We start from the raw sequence: 20,916 nt of genomic DNA, 5'->3' as shown, positions 1-20,916 counted from the left end.
AGATATAAGAGAGTTAAATCCTCATCTTCCACAGGAGGAAATAAGTATATAGTATCTAAAATGGGGGGGGGGGTGTCAATTAACAAGCATAAGAATGTTAAGGATAAAGCTGTAAACAAATATTTAAAAAGAGCATAGTTTAAAAGGCAAAAGGTCAAGCTCTTCACCTATTTCTCAATTATAAAGTAGGGACAAAGCCAACATCACTGTATTACGATTAAACACAATGGTCTAAACTGTTGAACAATGTGTCTTGAACATTACTGGTCTCCATATGAAGAAACCAACTTCATGAATTCTCATCCAGAATATAACAACACAGGTCCCATTCCAGACCCTCTGGATCTGACAGGTGTTTCAAGCAGGTCACCAGTATAAAAACTACTGTTATAGGTAAATGGAGTGCAAATAGTTTCCTCACCAGTACCTCCAGTCCTGAGCCCTCCCCTTAAACTCTAAGCCTGTCACCATCCTGACTGCTAGGTCTTGTCTTTCACATGATTTCAAATTCAACTTGTCTAAAAACCCCCAAACCACTTCCCTCTTCTGACTGTAATTTTTATTAATTTGATATTTCTATCCTCTACCATGCATGATCATCTAGTCCGCACCTCCTTTAAATTACTCACTACACAAGTAAATGTTTCACTTTTCTATCTCTTGGCCTTTGCTCTTGCTATCTACTCACTTTCCTTAATCTACTATTAAAAGGACTCTCCTGCCCTCATCTATCCAAATTCTATCTGTCCTAGTCCAACTGACATCCCTTCTATTCCACCAGGACTTCAACACTACTGTACTCATCTGAAAAATAACCACATGCTACCTTAATTAAGCCTTAACCTACATCCATTCATTATAGTTAAAGTAATCACTCAAAATCATGTAAGCTACTTCCAAATAAAATCTCTTCTACAATTATTTTCCCCTTGTACCATTTCACTTTTATATACTAAAATCTTGCAGGCCTAATTTGATTAAAGGTTCCCTGAGAACAGTATATAACCTTATTAATGTGTTTATTCCCCATTTTGTCTAGCAGGATTTATCAAACTCTTGTTATATTTCCAAATGGTAAATAAGTCCACCACCAATTCCAGAGCCATCAGTGCTACTTACCACTTTACTTTGCATGTCTGTACGTTCCATTCCACAATATATTTATCATCTGAACAACTATATAAGCAGCCACTGTCTTCATGCCACTGTACACAATTGATTCTGTTGTCATGTCCACCACTCTGCAGGTTAAAAAAAAAATTATGGGCTAGGGTTGTGGCTCAGCGGTACAGCACTCGCCTTGCACGTGCGAGACCTTGGGTTCAATCCTCAACACCACAAAATAAATAAGTGAAATAAAGGTGTTGTGTCCAACTATAACTAAAAAATAAAATATTTAAAAAAATTAAAGAAAAAATAAAAGTTGTAACCAAAATGTTAGGTCTTAATTAAGCCTTAACCTACATCCATTCATTATAGTTAAAATAATCACTCAAAATCATGTAAGCTACTTCCAAATAAAATTACTCTTACTTCCAAAGGAGAATATTTTAAAACATTAAGTTCAATTATTTCCCTTCCCTCTTATCAGCTATCTAGTCAAAGAACTCATTCCTATATTATACACAAAGAACTGAACAAAGGATATGCATACATAAATCCCACAGAAAGAATTCAGAAATACATATCAAATATATCAAAATGCTCAATTTTGTTAGTAATCAAATACAAACCAAAACAAAGTAGCATTTTTAGTCTGTTCATCTAGCAATTTATCGTTATACTGCCTGTGCTGGTGACATAATAAAAATGGCCTTACAATATATTGCTGGTGGCAGTGAAAAATTAGTGTCCTTTTGGAAAGCAATTTAGCAATGTATCCTTTCATTCACTTACTCATTCAACAAACATTTAACAAATACCATTACATGCCAGGCACTTTAAATACACTATTTTTTTTTTTTTAAAGAGAGAGAATTTTAATATTTATTTTTTAGTTATCGGCGTACACAACATCTTTGTTTGTATGTGGTGCTGAGGATAGAACCCGGGCCGCACGCATGCCAGGCAAGCGCGCTATCGCTTGAGCCACATCCCCAGCCCTAAATACACTATTATGTCCAAGTCACGAGGCAGGTTATCTCAATACCCATTTAAGAGATGATAAGTTAATTTACCTATGATCACTGTGTGTGTGTGTGTGTGTGTGTGTGTGTGTGTGTGTGTATGTTGTTAAGGACTGAACCCAGGGCCTTGTGCATGCACTCTATCAACTGAGCCAAACCCCCAGCCCCTACCCATGATCACTTAACTAGCAGGAGTCAACCTCAAAATAGACTAGCTCCAATGCCTGCATGGTCCTTTTCTATTTTACCAAACCATCACAACACTGTTCATCACCCTGCCTCTGAGTTCCTCTGTGATCCCTCTTAAAGATATTCTTATAATCCTGTGTGGTATTTTTTTTCTCTGACATTTTTTATAGCTTTATTTTATTTATTTATTTTTATTTGGTGCTGAGGACCAAACCCAGGGCCTTGCATGTGAGAGGTGAGCGCTCTACTGCTGAGCCATAACATCAGCCCCCTGTGTGGTATTAAAATGACTTAAAAAGAACTTTCTAGGCTCCATCAGCATCATGCCCAGGGCCAAAGCAACCATTTCATTGCACAGGATAATATAAATCTGTTGTCCACAAAAACTGACCAAAGGATGGTTTCCTAACTACAGTGGGATAAAATCCCACCTGATGACCACCCTAACTGGGAAAGAAGAGACAAATAAAGGGAGAGTTCCTTCCTGCTACACAGATCTTAAATGCTTTACCTTTTTTTAACAGCTGGGTATTATTTGTAAAATCTGTAATAGACAAACAGAAGACTTTTAAAGGTAGATCTAAAACTCAAATAAAATTCTTCCTCTACCAAATTAGTTGAGGATTTTTTTTTTCTTACTGCTGCTGTTTCAATGGAATATTCATGGTAGAAATAACACTACTGAGATATAGGTATTGTCCCTCCATTGCTAATAAAAGTAAAAATTAAGGAGACACTTTCAGAAATCAGCCACAACACTCAAACTCTTTGTCTCCCTAATTTTAAGTTAAGAATTCAGGAAATCCATTGGAGAGAAAAATAAAAGTCATTATTTTACAACAACAAAAACAAAAAAGAAAATTCCCAAATGGTCGGTTAACAGTTACATGACAAGTGGACTATCCAATTCAGTGGGAATTTAGACAGTCATAATCATTAAAAACATTTTAGCGTGCGCCTGGTTTCGATCCTCAGCACCACATACAAATAAAGATGTTGTGTCCGCCGAGAAACTAAAAAAATAAATATTAAAATTCTCTCTCTTTAAAAAAAAAAAAACATTTATAACATTTACAGTCTGATCTCTAGCTACATCCATTTTTCTGCAAATGACATGATTTCATTCTTCTTCATGTGAATAGTACACTGTAATTACATTGTTTTTTCAAATCTCTAATAATTCATTTCCTTATCATTATTTTCTATATAAAATATACTTACTATTAATTTACTATGTAATTCTCCTTTTACTGTACTGTACAACAAAATGCTACCAACTGCTGTACCAAGAGCCAACAAATCAATCTGGTCACTCGTTCCTACAGCTTCTGATTTCCTTTTTTTCCTCTGGTGACTTTCCTATAAAAAAATTTTTAAAAATTTATTAGTATTTCAAACATTAGAACATAATTAATGCATAAGCATTAAAGCCCACTATTCCACAAAAGACATTTTAAAAAGGAGAAAGGGCAGGGATTCACTCTCACATAATTTCTCATTACTTTAAAACACACAGACACACACACACACTCCAAACTCCAATGGGAAGGGAAACTCAAAATTCTCCATCCCTCTCTCACGCCTCTCTGAAAGGAAAGCAGCAAACAAGTCAGACACAGAAAGTCAAGTACTGTTTTCTCTTGGTACTTTCTTAACAAGTCTAATGTTCCTTCCACTTCTCAGTAATCGACCAATCCTCCTGACAGGTACTAAGTGAAGTTCCACACGAAACCCATACCCAAGGATCTATGAATCCACAGATCCTTACCTAAGCAGCCAACTTTTCCCCTCCCCTTCCCAATCTTTTCTCAAATTCTAGCCTAGTTTTCAAGAAATGGAATTCAAACAATTTTATATTTATAAGCATACATTAAATTTAATATCAGTCAACAAAACAGTTGTAACTAGTAGAGAAGCTCCGAGTATAAACCAGGGAAATTGCTCCAATATCTGATCAAGGGCCTGAGTTCCATGCTGGCTCAGTAATTCTGATGATTGAAAAGGCAAGTTTCCATCTACTAACAAATGTTGCAAGACTTCTTTTGATTTATTTCAAATGTGATGCTAACAGTTTGTATTCTCCATCAAAATGGCAATCCATGATCACAACTCACAAGTACAGATCTGAGCTCATAATTCTGAAATATATGATTTTAAAACTTCTTCTTCTTCTTTTTAATTAAAGCTCACCAGTCTGTATGTTTTGGTATAAAAGAAGCTCTGAGAAATCCATTCTCAGATACCCTTGTCTCGGCCTCCCAAGCTGCTAGGATTACAGGCATGCACCACAGTGCAGGCTGACAAATCCATTCTTTTAGCATAAAACTGTCCAGTAGAAAAGGGAACACTTTCTTAATAGTATAGGATCTCTCTTCTCTATAGCATAAAAATCTAGGAAACATAAAAATTTACCCAATCCAAGAAACAAAATGAAAACTACAATGTTATCAGTATATAAAGACTATCAGAGTAAATTTCTAAAGAATTTTCAAATTTTTTCCTTTTAGTTATCCTATAGGGATGCTACATTTGAAAAATTTGATTTATCAGACACTCAGATGAACAAAAAGAAGTAACTTTTTATTACAGAATAAAAATAACATTTAGCTGTTCTTTAGCAATGTATCTACATTAACAAACCTAAAAGGGATGTTACAATTAAAAGACAAAGTGTAAACAGTCTAATCTAATGTCGCAGCAGTAACATTTAATCTTCTTGAATAATGAAACTTTTGTATTAGAAGTGTCCCACAACCCCAACTTCACTTACATGAATTTCTAAAGCTACCTGTGAATAATCCCAGAGAAAAAATGTGGTTTCTGCATTAAGGTTATAAACACAAACAGCTATTTCATAAAAGGGCAGTAGGGAGAAGTATATTAAGCAACTGTAAGTTGAGCATCCTTAATCTGAAATTTTGGAGCACTTTAAAGATTTCAGATTTTCAGATCAGGGATGCTCAAATGGTAATATCTTTGCAAATATTCTAAAATCCAAAATGTTCTGAATTCTGAAACACTTCTAGGCCCAAGCATCTCAGATGAGATACTCAGTATGTGCAACCTTATCAAAAAACCCTAAAAGAATTTTCTTTAGAGAAGAGTCTAGAAAAACCAAATTATCTATACTGACCCCCTTTTTTTTTTTTTTACTGTGTAAAGGTCTGTCCAAATGTGTATATGCTTTACCACAGATTTGAATTTACTTAAAAGCACTGAGAAAGAAAGGAAGGAAGGAAGGAAGGAAGAAAAAGAAATTAAACGTTAACATAACCAAAACCCTGATTTTCCTATGTGCGGAATCTACTTTTGGCAGAAACAAGAAAAGGCAGGCAGGAGTATTCTACATATATTCATATGAATATTTATTTATTTTTATGTGGTGCTGAGGATCAAACCCAGCGTCTCACACATGCCAGGCAAGCACTCTATCACTGAGCTACAACCCCAGCCTCGAGCCCACAAGATCTATATGCAATCTATATGAGGAAAACTGTCTAAAGCTAAATAATAATTCAATAATTTCATATAGCTATTATTAACTTGCATGTTTTTTTTCAGTTAGATGATCTTTTTAAAAATAACTTCCCACTCAGCAGGATAGGCATGTCCTAACATGTAACACATGAACCAGATCAGAAGTTTATATAACCAATGTGCATTTTAGTGAAATCTAATATTTTAGGTACAACCCCACATTAAATATTTCTGAAACCAAGGTCAGTACTACTGATTCCAATTCTATCCCTACATCACACTCCCTACATGTGTTTAAACTTCCTCATTTTGCTTTTCCCTTTACTTGAAGGGGCCTTCTCCTACTTGCCTTAATTTTCATTGGTTAAGAATTCTATCTATGCTTCAAAGTCTACCTTAAATACCATCTCCTACAGAAACCTTCTTTTCCTTAAGAAATAAATCATGCTCTGCATCACAGACACAGTAAAACTGTGTCTTTTTTCTTCTTTCATCTTAAGTCACACACAGTTGTTTCCTTTCTTAGAGTACCTAGAAATGTCAGGTCCCAACTGACCAGATGTGTAAAAATATAAAGTAATGAGAAATGCTGGCTGAGAATTTAGTTCATATATTTTTAACTATAAACTCTAAGTGAAGGTATCAGGAATGAAGACTAAAAGACTGTGATTTCTTAAATTAACTCCTTGTCCATCCTAAGGGCAGACTGAGCTAAGCACAAATAGCACAAACCTGTCTGATGAAAGCTTCTGAACATTAGACCCAGAAGACAATAAGAACACTGAGGAGTTGAGGAGGTAGCTCACTGATAGAGTGCTTGCCTAGCACCCTACATACATAAAATAAAAAGAACAACAACAACACACAAACAATGAGAAAGAATATGAATGGAACACATGCTTGATTTTTAATGCAAGTAGTAGTAAAAATAACATGAAGAGACCATGAAACATCCAGGTGATAAGAAGTTTAAATTTGGTCCAGATTTAAGCAATGGCTTAAATCTCAAAGTAGAGTTTACATGCACATGAAGAAACTCATGAAAACATGATATATATAAATGAAACAAGCTTCACAGAAAAACTTATCATGAGTAGCAATTCTCTGATGTTTTCCATCCTCATTTTTTTAATGTGGTCACAACCCATTATTATCTATCTCAGAATCCACTAATGGATCAAAACTTACTATGAAAAATACTGACTCCTAGATACCAAAAATTACGACCAAGTTTACATTTGTACTTGGCAAATAGCTTCCTATTCCACTTCTTGGCTTATCTTACTGATACTTATTCTGGCATATGTAGAAATATAATGTGAAATAGCGGGGAAAAACTTTACATTTTACATAAAATTACAAATAGTATTTACAACAAAATAATTCTAATACAGAGAAACATCTATTTTTGCCAACTGAATCTAAACTGTGATCTTTACCTTCTTTTAAAGTTTAAATACTGGAGACCTCAAGAGAGCACAGCAACACATTTGAATTGTGCTACATCTCTAAGAGATAGCAATGGTGATACCCAGCTCAGATTTTTTCCTAGAAATATACTTAATGCTACCACATAGGCTCTGTCCAATGTCTGATACGAGCCATGGGTTTCCTCCAGTAAGTACTAAGCTGTGTAGGGTCATATAACTGCACTGAGATTAAAGCAGTATAAAAATGTGTACTGTGGTAGCCAACAACAGGCAAAGTCTATTCCTCTAGGGTTCTACAGTCAGTAGGGAAGGAAAGTAGAAAAGTGTGTGACTTAAGGGAGCAATGAAAAAGGATCCTTTCCTAGGTAGCTCAGCCATCTACTGTATAACTCTGCCCTGACATTAACACCTCAGCCTCAGTTTATACATATAAACTTGGGAAACTAAAACTACTGTGGCATAAATACAAAGTATTATAATCAGTACTTGGGATATAGCTCAGTTGCTAGAGTGCTTACTTTACATGCACAGGCCCTGGATTCAATCCCCATCACAACAACAAAAAAAGCATTTCATTCTGTAACCAAGAACAAAAAATGGCAATCTAACTTTTCTAAATATTTATAAACCAACCATTACATTAACCCACTACTTAAGAAACCCAACCCATATTTCTTTTCACATAGATAAGAATATCATCATATGTTCTGTCTCTCCTTGGGTAGCAAACTGCCAATTAATAAACCAAATGCAGGATATTCCTATAAAATTTACAGTGTGAATACAACATTAAATGAGTCCACACAGAACAGTCACTGATTCATTCAATAATAACATTTATTGAGTACTTATTAGGTGCCATACTTTACTACACAGGCCATGTACACTGCGCCTCACTTAATGCAGAGAACCCTGAAAGGAGGGTGGAATTATCTCTACTTTTGGTTTCAAAGTGGACAACATGCCAGGATCTTAACAAAACGCTGGAAATGTGGACTTTGTAATAATATTTTTTTCATGCCTCACGCTTTAAACCTCAAGGATATAAAAATAAGAAGGTTTAATAAGAAAAAAGCATCTTGGGCTGGGGATATAGCTCTGTTGGTAGAATGCTTGCCTTGCATATACACAAGGCCCTGGATTCAATCCCCATCCCCACCCCACAAAAAAAAGAAAAAAGAAAAAGCATCTTGACACTTATGTGGCAAGGAACATAACCTAGGAAACCGGGAGCAGAGATTGAGCAGCTGCTGAACAATTACTCATTTTATACCATTAAAAATCATTTGACAGGGGGCTGGGATTGTGGCCTAGCACAGGCGGGACCTGGGTTCGATCCTCAGCCCCACATAAAAATAAAGGCATTGTGTTGTGTCCATCTACACCTAAAAAATAAATGTTTAAAAAAAAAAAAATCACTTGACAGGGCTAGGATTGTCGCTCTGCAGTAGAGTGCTCACGTAGCGTGCGAGGCCCTGAGTTCAATCCTCAGTGCCACATAAAAATAAAGTTATTGTGTCCATCTACAACTAAAAAATAAACATTAAAAAAAAAATCGCTTGACAGCCAGGTATGGTGGCAAATACCTAAAATCCCAGTTACTCAAGAGGCAAGAAGATTACAAGTTTGAGGTTAGTTTGGGCAGCTTGGCACAACCTTGTCTCAAAAAATAAAAGAAGGGCTGGGATGTACTTCAATGGTAGCACTGCCCCTGGGTTCAATTCCCTTTGTCCCCTTCCTCAAATTGTATGGCCTTTAATTCTATACCATAATATATGTGTAAGCCTGTTTTAGTACAGCAAAACTGACTCTCATTCTTCAAGTAAAACTGATGATCCAGGATGTCATATCACCAAGATGATAGGAATTAGGCTCTCTATAATCCTCTCAGCTGTTACTCCAGAACAAGAAGAGGAGTATACAGGCACTGAACTAGAAATCAGAGTATGATGACTCTAGTGGCCACAACTTCACTAGTGACTAAGGTTTTGGTTAAGTCATTTAACTTTCATAATTCTGACCCACCAATCTGTTTTTTAAAGTTTAGTAATTTTAGGGAATTTCATATTTATATTGCTAAAATAAGAGCATACTAGTAAAAGGAGTCTGAAACCTAGAAACAGTGTGTGTGTGTGTGTGTGTGTGTGTGTGTGTGAGAGAGAGAGAGAGAGAGAGAGAGAGAGAGAGAGAGAGATATCGAGATCATGGGAGCTGAACACCTGCTATACCATTGAATTGCATCCCCAGTGTAACTTTTATTTTCATAAGACCTTCCAAATTAAAGCAACTTAATATGACAAAAGGAAATCGGAAATTAGTCCTGGTTATAAGAAGAAATCCAGTTGTGCATATAATTCCCAACTATCATTCATAATTTGAGACTAGGAAAAAGTTTCATTCCTGACATACACTGTGATTTGAAAGTCAACAGAAAAGTGGAGGACAAGTTTTGGACAACCTAATAATAAACTATATGTTGCACTTAACTAAAAAGTGAGCTTTAAAGATCTAAATTCTAGCCCTGATTTCATTTTTTGGTTTTATGCAAGTTGCTGTGTTAACTACCTTGCAAAATTAACTATACAAATATACTAATTATATTTAATACAGCACTTACATGTCAAGAATTATTCTCAGTGCTTTCTGCATTATTAAATATATTACCTTACATAACTTCTTAATGTATATAATCCTCATTTCATAAAGGGAGAACTAGAAGCAGAATTATTATGATGAAGGAGAGTCTGGATTTAACAGAACTGTTAAATTACATTTGAAAACAATTTTAAAAAGAAAAAATATACAGAATGCTGAAATTCTAATAATGACAACTAAAACTTTACAAGTCTGGGTTTTGTGCCTAATTTATGACCCTTGATAAATGTCCTTTATCAATCAACAGGAGATACCATGCAAACATAACTTAAAGTCAAAAAATATCTGAAAGAATTCACCCAAGTATAGCAAGTAAAGATGTATCCCCACTTTCACCCAAAAATTTAGCATGGGCTCTTCTGGTGGTCAGAGTAAGATCTATCCTAAACCTAAGTGTTGAAATTTGACAACATAGTTATGACAAAATGTCACACTTTAGGATACTTGATGCTTCTAATTCATGTTGAAGTGAATAGGTTTGGCTACTCTATTAAGGGCAGTAAGCACGTGCGAGTGAGTTTGAGTGGATGTAATGCGGTGATTCAACAGAGAATTTACCTGACAATGAAAAGATTTCCCTAACTCGGCAAATTCCAATCTACAGGAAACTTCACCTGCATTTACATCATATTCACCAAGTCAAGCTACTACATTTTTAACTCCAAATGCTAATGAAGAATTCAAGATGAGACAAGGACTAAAAAGAGGGAGCCGAGCAGAAGTTAAACATAAGAAACTCTGCAAGGCTGAGGATGAAAAGGAGATTGGGAAAGTCCAGAGTTTAGAGCGTAAGAGCCCTATTAGCCAAACGCGTGAGAGAACACGTGTTGAGCCAGCACCCCAGGAGGATGGGGTCCCGGAAACAAGAAAACAGACTTGTTCATTACAACTATCCAAGAAAAAGCAATACTCTTGAGTCTGCGATAGGAATGAGCAGTATAGTTCCAAGATGGGGCTCTGTCAAAAGCCAGGGCTCTGATGAGCGCATGCGGATGAGTGGGGCCTGGCTGAAGGAAGCCACCCCTGGGGGGTCAGGGGCCTTGGCGAACATGGCGGCCCAGCGACAGTGGGACGCAGACCGCATGGAGCCCGCCGGATCGAGCCGCGCCCTCTCACTGCCCTCCCGACAGGCCGTACACAGGCGGCGAGGTAGCCCAGTGCCCGCCGCCACAGCGCTCAGTGCCTCCCTGCCCTGAGGCAGCGAGGGCCGAGAACGGTGCGGGGCCGCAGGTCGCCCTGCCCGGGGGCGCCAAACCCTGATCGGAACGAGCGCCCTCCCCCACCGCGGTCCCGCTCGCACTACCTTGGCCTGCAGCCGCGCTGGCGCCCAGGCCAGGCAGGTGCAGGTACCGCTGAGGTGCGCGGAAGGCACGTACTCCTGATGCAGTCGGTTGTTGGCTGTCTCCCACACTCTCAGGTGACCGTCGGTAGAGGCCAAAGCGAAGTAGGCCTGTCTGTCAGGGGAGAAGGCGCAGGGGACCCCCGCAGGGGCCAGAGGGTCGCAGCTACCGCCACCACCCGCCGCCATTGCTGTTCTAGCTCCGCGGCAGCCACGTGTTCGTCCGTGCGCAGGCGCACCGGCGCGGGGCGGATCCTAAAGAGAGGAAGTGGGGCGGAGGGAGTGCTGGGATCTGTGGGCGTGGCTCGTCACGACGCAGGCGAGCGTTGGGCGGGTCTACCCTGTGGACGGTGGCCGGGTAGGACCTAGGGCTAACGTTCAGGAGCATAAGGGCGAGAGTGTGTGGAAGGAAGTGGCTATAGCATGCAGAGCAAGACCGATTACTTTAAAAACTTTTATAAAATGGTTGAACGAAATGTTTAAAAGAAACATTTATCTATAACTCCGTGATAGTGACAACTGTTTTCATTTTCCCCTATTCATTTCCAGGCAATAGTTAAGTACATAGTAATAATTTCTTCTGTCATAGTAGTGTAAAAGTCATGGCATGAGCAGCTACTTCCTCTTATTTCGTTGAGAGCCAACCCGTGTTGCTACAGCAAATAGTCAAAATTTCTTTTTTTTTTTAATTTTTTAATTTTTTTTTTTTCAGTTTTCGGCGGACACAACATCTTTGTATGTGGTGCTGAGGATCGAACCCAGGCCACACGCATGCCAAGCAAGCGCGCTACCGCTTGAGCCACATCCCCAGCCCAAAATTTTTAAAAACTTCTTTTTTAATGTTTCTTTACTGTTTCACCAAATCAATGCATCCAATTCGAGAAACGCCAGGTACAGGAGTAGAGTATAATGGTACAGGACTTGCCTAACTTGAGTGAGGGCCTGAATTTAATCCCCAGCACTGCGGGGGGGGGGGGGGTTGGGGGGACGAGTCAGGTACTGTTCGGCCCACTCAGAGCTTATTGCCTTGCAGTCACGGCAAAGGACAATGGTAGGCAGACTCTGAAAAAAAGCGATGAAGCTGATGAAAAAGTGGTCAGATTCCAGATATCTGAAGTTGGAGTCAAAAGGACTTGCTGAATGGATTGGTGTGTCGCGTGAGGGAAAGAAATGGGTAAAGAATGATTTTAAAATCGGAACAAGGTCTTGGGATGTAGCCCACTGGTAGAGCATTTACTTGCCTACCTTAGATGAAGCCTTGGTTAATCTCCAGGACAACAAAAAGAAAAAAAAAACTGGACAAATAAGTGAAAGGTAATACTATTTTGCGAATAGTAGAATAGATCACAGAGAGATAAATTTTAGCTGCATTAGAATACTGATACTATTCAAAACCATGGGACTGGAAAGGTCATGTTCAGTGTGAATAAAAAAGTGAACTTAGTCCCAAGCTAAGAAGTCAGGAAGAGGAAGAACTTCCAGAAAAGTACATTGAGAAAGGATGACAATAAAGAGAGATGAAAAGCCTAAGAGAATAAGAATCTCTTAGGAAAAAAATAATTTTTCCCTGAAAAACAAATTTTTATGATAATTTCAGAAGCAAAACATGATAAAGCCATGTCAGGTACTGTAATATAAACATTAAATTAACCAGTGATCTTGGCAAGATCAAGATCATTGGTAATTTTTAAAGAATTTTTGTTTAAAGAGAGAGAGAGAGTGAAAGCGAGAGCAGATAGATATGAGTCTACATAAAAAAGGTCTGGCTGGGGGTGCTAGGGATATAGCTCAGTTGGTAGGGTGCTTGCCTTGCATGCACAAAGTGCTGCATTCAATCCCCAGCACCAAAAAAAAACAAAAGTCTGGCTGGGTGCATGGCATGTACCTATGAATCCAACCACTGTTAAGGTTGAAGCAGGAGAATTGCAAGTTTAAGGCCAGCCTGAGCAACTTAGTGAGACCCTGTCCCAAAATAAAATAGAAAGGACTGGGGCTGTAGCTCAGTGGTAGAGCACTTGCCTAGTATGCACAAGACCCTGGGTTTGATGCCCAGAACCAGAAAATAAAATAAGAGTTTATTTTTCATTTGCTATATGTTAGGCAGTGTTCTAAGTAATTTATGTGTATTGATTCACTTGGTCCTCACAATAGCCCCACAATGTAGAAACTATCAATATCTCCCTCCATTAGATAAGAAAAGTAAAGAAACTGGGAAAGGATGAGCTGGATTTCTAACCAAGTTATCTTTGGGCACTGACTACCTTACCTGATGAGTGCACGTAGGGTTCACATAAATGACCCTTCCACACCCAAGCAAATCAATTCCTAGACTGCTCCCCTTCAGTGATCTTGATTTCTACTCTGCATGAGCTACTCACTCTAATGGTCATATCTCTAACCTTGTCATTATGATAACTGAACCAACTTCATAATCTCAATTTCCACACCCTGCTCTCTTACTGTCATCCCTCCTATTTCCAGCTCACTCATTCTGGTTTACATATTACAGCCAATATTTATATCACCAACCCCACAATTTTCTCATCAACCCTCATACCTTATCCCTTCATTTTTAAGTTATATCATTGTAACCTTCAAACCCCTTGCCTCTTTCTTATATTACAGTCCTTCCTTGGTAAAACTGCAAGCCTAACAAAATCTCACTCTCCACCCACAAACACCTGAAAATGACTAGAGACAAGCCACAGCCACTCTAATGTGATACTTAGCCACTTTAAATTCATGATCCAAAATATTGGGCCCCAGTCCAGTCCCTTCAACATTCCAAGACACTTAAGTCTTATCTTCTAACACCTCAAACCTCCTAATCCATCTTTGCTCTGGGTAGATGACTTTGTTTCCTATTTCTTGGGAAAATAGAAGCAATCACAAAATAATTTCCACAAGCTACCAGTACCTGCATCCCTACCCACCTACATTCCATCTCTTCTGGTACTATGGATAAGCTATCCATGTTCCTGCCAAAGACCACCCCTCCACTTAAGTTCTAGATTCTATCTCCTCTTTCCTATTCAAATATGTTACTACAAAAAAGTCTTTTCTCTCTCTGCTGGCATCAACTTTTACCTCTCAACTTCCTCCTCATAAACATATACATGCTATTATTCTCCCTCTCCCCCAGGTACCGGGGATTGAGTCCATCAGTATTTTACCATTGAGCTACATTCCTTCCCCTTTTTTATTTTGAGACAAGGTCTCACTAAGTTACCTAGGCTGGCCTTGAATTTTTCTGTTCCCCACAACAGGTTCAGGGAATCAAACCCAGTGCTTCTAGTATACTAGGCAAGTATTCAACCACTAAGCTACATCCTCAGTCCACTCCTTCCTTAATAATACTTAGACATCTGGCTTTAAATACCATCCAAATGCTGATGATCCCAAATGTATAACTCTAACCTGGGTCCTTTCTATGAATTCCAAATGTGCACAACTTGCATATTGAATTCCCTATTCAACATCGGTGCATGGGTGTTGTGGTAGGTTGAATTGTGTTCCGCCCAGAAAAAGATATATCCAAGTAAATGTTTGGAAATAGGTCTTTGCAAGTATAATTTGGTTAAGAATCTCAAAATGATTACTCTAGATTTAGGGTGAGCCCTAAATCCAATGACTGGTATCCTTCTAAGAAAAAGACACAGAGACACACACAGAAGAGATAGAACACAGAGGGAAAAAAGAAAGAAAAAGTTACAGAAGACAGGCAAAAGCCAAGGAATGCTGAAAGAAACAAAGAATTCTTCCCTGGGGCTGGGGATGTAACTTGGTGTAAAGCACTTAACTAGCATTAGTATGGCTCTGGGATTAATCCCCAGCATGGCAAAATAAAAATAAAAAATGAAGAATTCTTCCCTAGAGGTTTTGGAGGGAGCCTGGTCCTGCCAATACTTTGCTTCTGCACTTCCCACCTCCAGACTGTGTGAGAATACCCATCCATTGTTTTAAGTCACTATGTTTATAGTAATTTGTTGCAGCAGCCCAGGAAACTAATACAGATTTCTTTTTATTTATTTTTTTTTACCAGGGATTGAACTCAGAGGCACTTGACTACTGAGCCACATCCCCAGCCCATTTGGGGTTTTATTTAGAGACAGGGTCTCACGGAGTTGCTTAGTGTCTCACCTTTGAACTTGTGATTCTCCTGTCTCAGTCTCCCAAGCCACTGGGATTACAGGCATGGTACACCCTGCCTGGACCACTAATACAGATTTCTAACAGACCTCTCAAAGTTAACATATCCAAAACAAACTCCCAACTTCAGAAATGTTTTACATGTAGAAAGGATGCATTTTAAAAATTGATATATTATAATAACCTGTAAAAAACAAGAAAAGATGTTGCATCATTGAAATAAAACAATGTTACATTTTAAAAAATGAACATTCCAATGACTAAGAAAAGATAAGTGGGGGACTATTTCAGGTGTCTTAAAACTGAATAATAAGAGTTCCTGAAAGAGAACAGAGGAAATAAAAGGGAAGAAACTATCAAAGGAATTGTTCAGAACAGGTTTTCCAGAACTGAGGGATATGAATTACTATATCGAGGGCCAGAAAAAAAAAAGAAAAAGAATAAATGATCTGATTTTAAAATAGACATTGAGAGAACATGAATAGACATTGCTCCAAATAAGTATAACCAACAAGTATACAAAAAGATGTTCAACTTCAGGGAATACAAATCAAAGCAGTGGTATCACCACATATCTATTTGGGTGGCCTTTAAAAAAAAAAAAAAGATAAGTGTTGGCAAGAATGTGGACAAAAGGGAACCCTTGAACACGGGTTAGTCGGAATGCAAATTAGTGCGCCACTGTGGAAAATAGTGTGGAGGTTCCTCAAGTAATTAAAAATAGAACTAGCATATGATCTAGCCATCCCAATTCTGGGCATATATCCAAAAGAATTTCCAAAAGGCTCTTCAAGATATATCTGAACTCCAATGTTCATTGAGATATTATTAACAATAGCCAAAATATGGAAACAACCTAAATGTCCACTGGTGGACGAAGGGATTAACAAAAATGTGGTATGTATATATAATGGAATATTATTCAGCTTTTAAAAAGAAGAAAATACTGCCATATGCCACAACATGGATGAAACTAAAGGACATTATACTAGATCAAATAAGTCAGTCCTAGGATGCACACTGCCTGATTTCATTTGTATGCCATAGCTAAAATAATCAACTTACAGAAACAGAAAGTAGAACAGTGATTACCAGAGTTAGAGGTAGGGAGAAATAATGTAAAATAAAAAAAGGGGGAGAGGCCATAAATGCCACATGCAGTAAATGAAATTAGACTTAAACCAAGGCATGGCGCTATAAATAATTCAGAACAAAGACAAGAGGCAATGAGATCCTATAAGCTTCCAGAGGGAACAAGAAAAACAAGTTAAATACAAATGTTCGGGAATCAAATGAAATCTGTCTTATCAACACAATGGAAGGTTGAAGATAATGAGGCTATGCCTTCAAAATTCTGAGAAAAAAAAATTGAATTCTCACCAGAAAAACTAACTAGCAAAGGCACCCATAGAATAAAAATGCTTTCAGATGTTCAACCTCACAAAAAAATCTTCATTCTCAGGTTCTCTTTCTCAGTAAGTCATTGAAGGTTCATGTTCTTGACAAAACAAATGGGTAATTGAGAGAAAGGAAGAGGAGATATAGGAAACCCAGAAGACTGACAGAGAAGAGCAGTCAAGGGAACCTCCGGGCTAAGTGAGACCCCAGATGACAGGTGGACAGGTATGTAGAGGAGCAGTTGCAGAATCTCCCCGAGTAGTTTAAGGCAGGGGAAAGTGATAGAATAGCTAGCGTATCTGAAGATGCTGAGTGGAGATTTATACAACCAGGATCAATGACAAATCATAAAAAAAAAAATATTGGAAAGCTGGGAATGGAACCACCATTTGACCCAGCTATTCCCCTTCTCAGTCTATTCCCTAAAGACCTAAAAAGAGCATACTACAGGGACACTGCTACATTGATGTTCATAGCAGCACAATTCACAATAGCAAGACTGTGGAACCAACCTAGATGCCCTTCAATAGATGAATGGATAAAAAAATGTGGCATTTATACACAATGGAGTATTATTACTCTGCATTAAAAAATGACAAAATCATAGAATTTGGAGGGAAATGGATGGCATTAGAGCAGATTATGCTAAGTGAAGCTAGCTAATACCTAAAAAACAAATGCCAAATGTCTTCTTTGATATAAGGAGAGTAACTAAGAACAGAGTAGGGACAAGAGCATGAGAAGAAGATTAACATTAAACAGTGATGAGAGGTGGGAGGGAAAGGGAGGGAGAAGGGAAATTGCATGGAAATGGAAGGAGACCCTCAGGGTTATACAAAATTACATACAAGAGGAAGCGAGGGGAAAGGGAAAAATAATACAAGGGGGAGATATGAACTGCAATAGAGGGGGTAGAGAGAGAAGAGGGGAGGGGAGGGGAGGGGAGGGGAGGGGGGATAGGAAAGGATAGGAAAGGCAGCAGAATACAACAGACACTAGTATGGCAATATATAAATCAATGGAAGTGTAACTGATGTGATTCTGTAATCTGTATACGGGGTAAAAATGGGAGTTTATAACCCACTTGAATCAAAGTGTGAAATATGATATATCAAGAACTATGTAATGTTTTGAACAACCAACAATAAAAAAAATACATGAAGATGACAAAAACACAACAAAGATAACTTGTGCAGCAGAGGAAAAACAGGATAATATATATTAATCAAAAGACATTGCTGGTATTAAAAACAAAAAGCAGTACTGGGAATCAAACCCAGGGCTGCTCTACCACTGAGCTATAGTTCAGCCCTTTTATTTTGAGACAGGGTCTTTTTGAACTTCCTAGGCTGCCCTTGAACTCGCGATCCTCCTACCTCAGCCTCCCAAGTAGCTGGGTTACAGGGATGTACCACCATGCCTGGCCATGCTATTTGGAGCTGGATATGTGTGTGTTAAATAAATTTCACTGGTTAATAAAAACTTAGAAAGTGAAGAAATTTTGTCATCATTTTGTCCATTTTACAGATGATAAACTGATGCTCTGAGTAGTTAAGTGACTTCAGAAACTTCATGGGCATTTATTTATTTTCCTATGCCAAGCTGCCTCTCAGGCAAATGCATTTTACAAGATGAATCCTTGGAGGAGAGGACTGTGTCCTAATTTTGCAACTTTCCCTTCATCCATTCCTTAGAGCTTAGGGATGTGAGGGGGAATAAAGGAGTTCTGATTTCTGACTTCAAGAGCTTAGTGAAGTCTAGTGGAAGGTGGAGTGACACCTTAGACAAAAAAAATCTCATCTGTTGATGAATAATGGTGATAAGCACCAACAAGGAAAAGTACAAGGTATAGGAGAAGGCAGCCTAGAGTGGAGGAATGGGTCAGGGATGCACTCTCTGAGAAAACAACTGGGCAACATTTAAAATGGCACTTTCTCACCCGCAAAGCCACACTGTTTCTACTCATAGATTGTCTTGAAGAGTTGCCCCCCACCGCCCCCGCACTTCTTTCTTTTGGTACTGGTGAGTATTTTACCATTAAGCTACATCCTCAGCCGTTTTACTGTTTCAGGATGGCTGAGGACTTTTGATACTCCTGCCTCAGCCTCCCCAGTCACTGTGAAGATAGGCATGCACAACCACGCCTGGCTCATACAGTTCTTTTTTTGTCCCCTGGAGGCACCAATAAAACCAAAGATAATACAACTCATTGAAGATCATTCAGTGCTTTTTATACACAAAGCAGAATATGATAAACACAGAAGAAATGTAAGTAAATTGCTAAGGGATTCAGTCCAGAGGGATATGATAAGGTAGACTTTGAGTATGAATGAAAGTTCTTTTTTTTTTTTTTATACCAGGGATTGAACTCAGGGGTGCTTAACCACTGAGCCACATCCCCAGCCCTTTTTAGATATTATATTTGGAGACAGGATCTCACTGATTTGCTTAGGGCCTCACTAAGTTGCTGAGGCTGACTTTGAATTTAGGATCCTCCTGTCTCAGCCTCCAGAGTTGCTGGGATTACAGGTGTATGCCACCAGGCCCAGCCTCCTTACCACAATTATTCTGGGCCCTGCTTATTTTTTTCTCAGGCCTGTAATTAATATTCTTCCAAGCCTCTCTCTGCCCCCAATTCCAGGCAAGCCTTCATCCAATTTATCAACTAACAATTCTTATCAGTCCTAAAGGGTCAGTTCAGGCATCTGGCTAGGTAATGTACACCTGTAATTTCAGTGGCAAGGGAAGCTGAGGCAGGAGGATTAAAAGTTTGAGGCCAGTCTAGATAATTTACCCAGATCCTCAGCAATTTGTCAAGACCCTGTTTCAAAATAAAAAGTTTTTTTTAAGAAGGGACTGGGAGTGTGATAAGGTGATAAAATGCCCCTGGGTTCAATCCCCAGTACCGCCCATCCAAAATAAATAAAACTCAGGCAACACCAGCTTTAATTCAGATTACCTCTCTGATTCTTAACAAAATATCATAAACCATGTCTAGAAATATATAAAAAAGTTAAACACCATGATCAAATGGGATTTCTTTCAGGAATTCAAGGTTGGTTTAACACTCAAAAATCAACAAATTTTGGGGGTGGGGATATAGCTCAGTTGATAAGAGTGCTTACCTTGCATGCACAAGGCCCTGGGTTCAATCCCCAGAACCACCTGCAGGGGAAAAAATAAATCAATAAATGTGCGAGGTATGATGGTACACCTCTGTAATCCCAGTGGCTCAGGAAGCTCCCAAATTGGAGACCAGCCTCAGCAATTTATTCAGACACTGTTTCAAAATAAAAAATAAAAAGGGCTGGGGATGTCACTCAGTGATATGGCCCCAGAGGGTTCAATCCCCAGTGTCAAAAAAAGAAGAAAAACCAAACAAAAGATAAAAACTACATGGTAATCTCAAAAGGTACGGGGAAAGAATTCCATAAAATCTAATAATCATTCATGTTTTTTTTGTTTTGTTTTGTTTTTAATTTTTCGGCAGACACAACATCTTTTTGTATGTGGTGCTGAGGATCGAACCCGGGCCGAACGCATGCCAGGTGAGCGCGCTACCGCTTGAGCCACATCCCCAGCCCCTCATTCATGGTTTTTAAGAAAACAAACTTTAGGGCTGGGGATGTGGCTCAAGCGGTAGCGCGCTCGCCTGGCATGCGTGCGGCCCGGGTTCAATCCTCCGCACCACATACAAAGATTTTGTGTCTGCCAAAAAAACTAAAAAATAAATATTAATTAAAAAAAAAAAGAAAACAAACTTTATTTTTTTGGTACTGCACAGTGGCACATGTCTGCAACCCCAGCAACTGGAGTGGCTGCAACAGTAGAATCATAAGTTTGAGGCCAGCTTTGGCAGTTTATTTAATTTTTTTAATTGTAGTTGGACACAATATCTTTATTATTCATCTTTATGCGGTGCTGAGGATCAAACTCAGTGCCTGAAACGAGTTAGGTTGAGTGCTCTACCGCTGAGCCACAAACCCAGGCCCCAGCTTGGGCAGTTTAGACCCCGTCTTAGAATAAAAATTAAAAGGTCTGGTGGTGTGGCTCAGTGTGTGCCCCTGGGCTCCATCTCCAGGATAGGAGGCAAGAGGGGGAGCCAAAGAAAGGAGAAAAATTCTAATGATAAGAGTTTATGGTGACCGATGTC

The 20,916-nt window shown here is 38.7% G+C and overlaps 1 protein-coding gene across 1 annotated transcript in view; it reads right to left on the bottom strand.

Annotated features, from left to right (window-relative positions):
- The window catches only part of Wdr43 (WD repeat domain 43), a 42,234-nt gene extending 30,806 nt beyond the window's left edge, over positions 1-11,428 (bottom strand). Inside the window, exons 1-3 of the mRNA XM_076833320.2 lie at positions 11,181-11,428; positions 3,537-3,674; positions 1,120-1,241 (exon numbers count right to left, since the gene is read on the bottom strand). Of these exons, the coding sequence (XP_076689435.1) occupies positions 1,120-1,241; positions 3,537-3,674; positions 11,181-11,405 (485 nt within the window). The 5' untranslated portion in view covers positions 11,406-11,428. The remainder of the gene's footprint in view (positions 1-1,119; positions 1,242-3,536; positions 3,675-11,180) is intronic.
- Between the last annotated feature and the right edge of the window lie 9,488 nt (positions 11,429-20,916).

Source organism: Callospermophilus lateralis, chromosome 14 (genome assembly GCF_048772815.1).
Source record: "Callospermophilus lateralis isolate mCalLat2 chromosome 14, mCalLat2.hap1, whole genome shotgun sequence".
NCBI classification, from domain to species: Eukaryota; Metazoa; Chordata; class Mammalia; order Rodentia; family Sciuridae; genus Callospermophilus; species Callospermophilus lateralis.
Note: the sequence above shows the minus strand (reverse complement) of the source record. Positions and strands in the feature narration are given on the sequence as shown.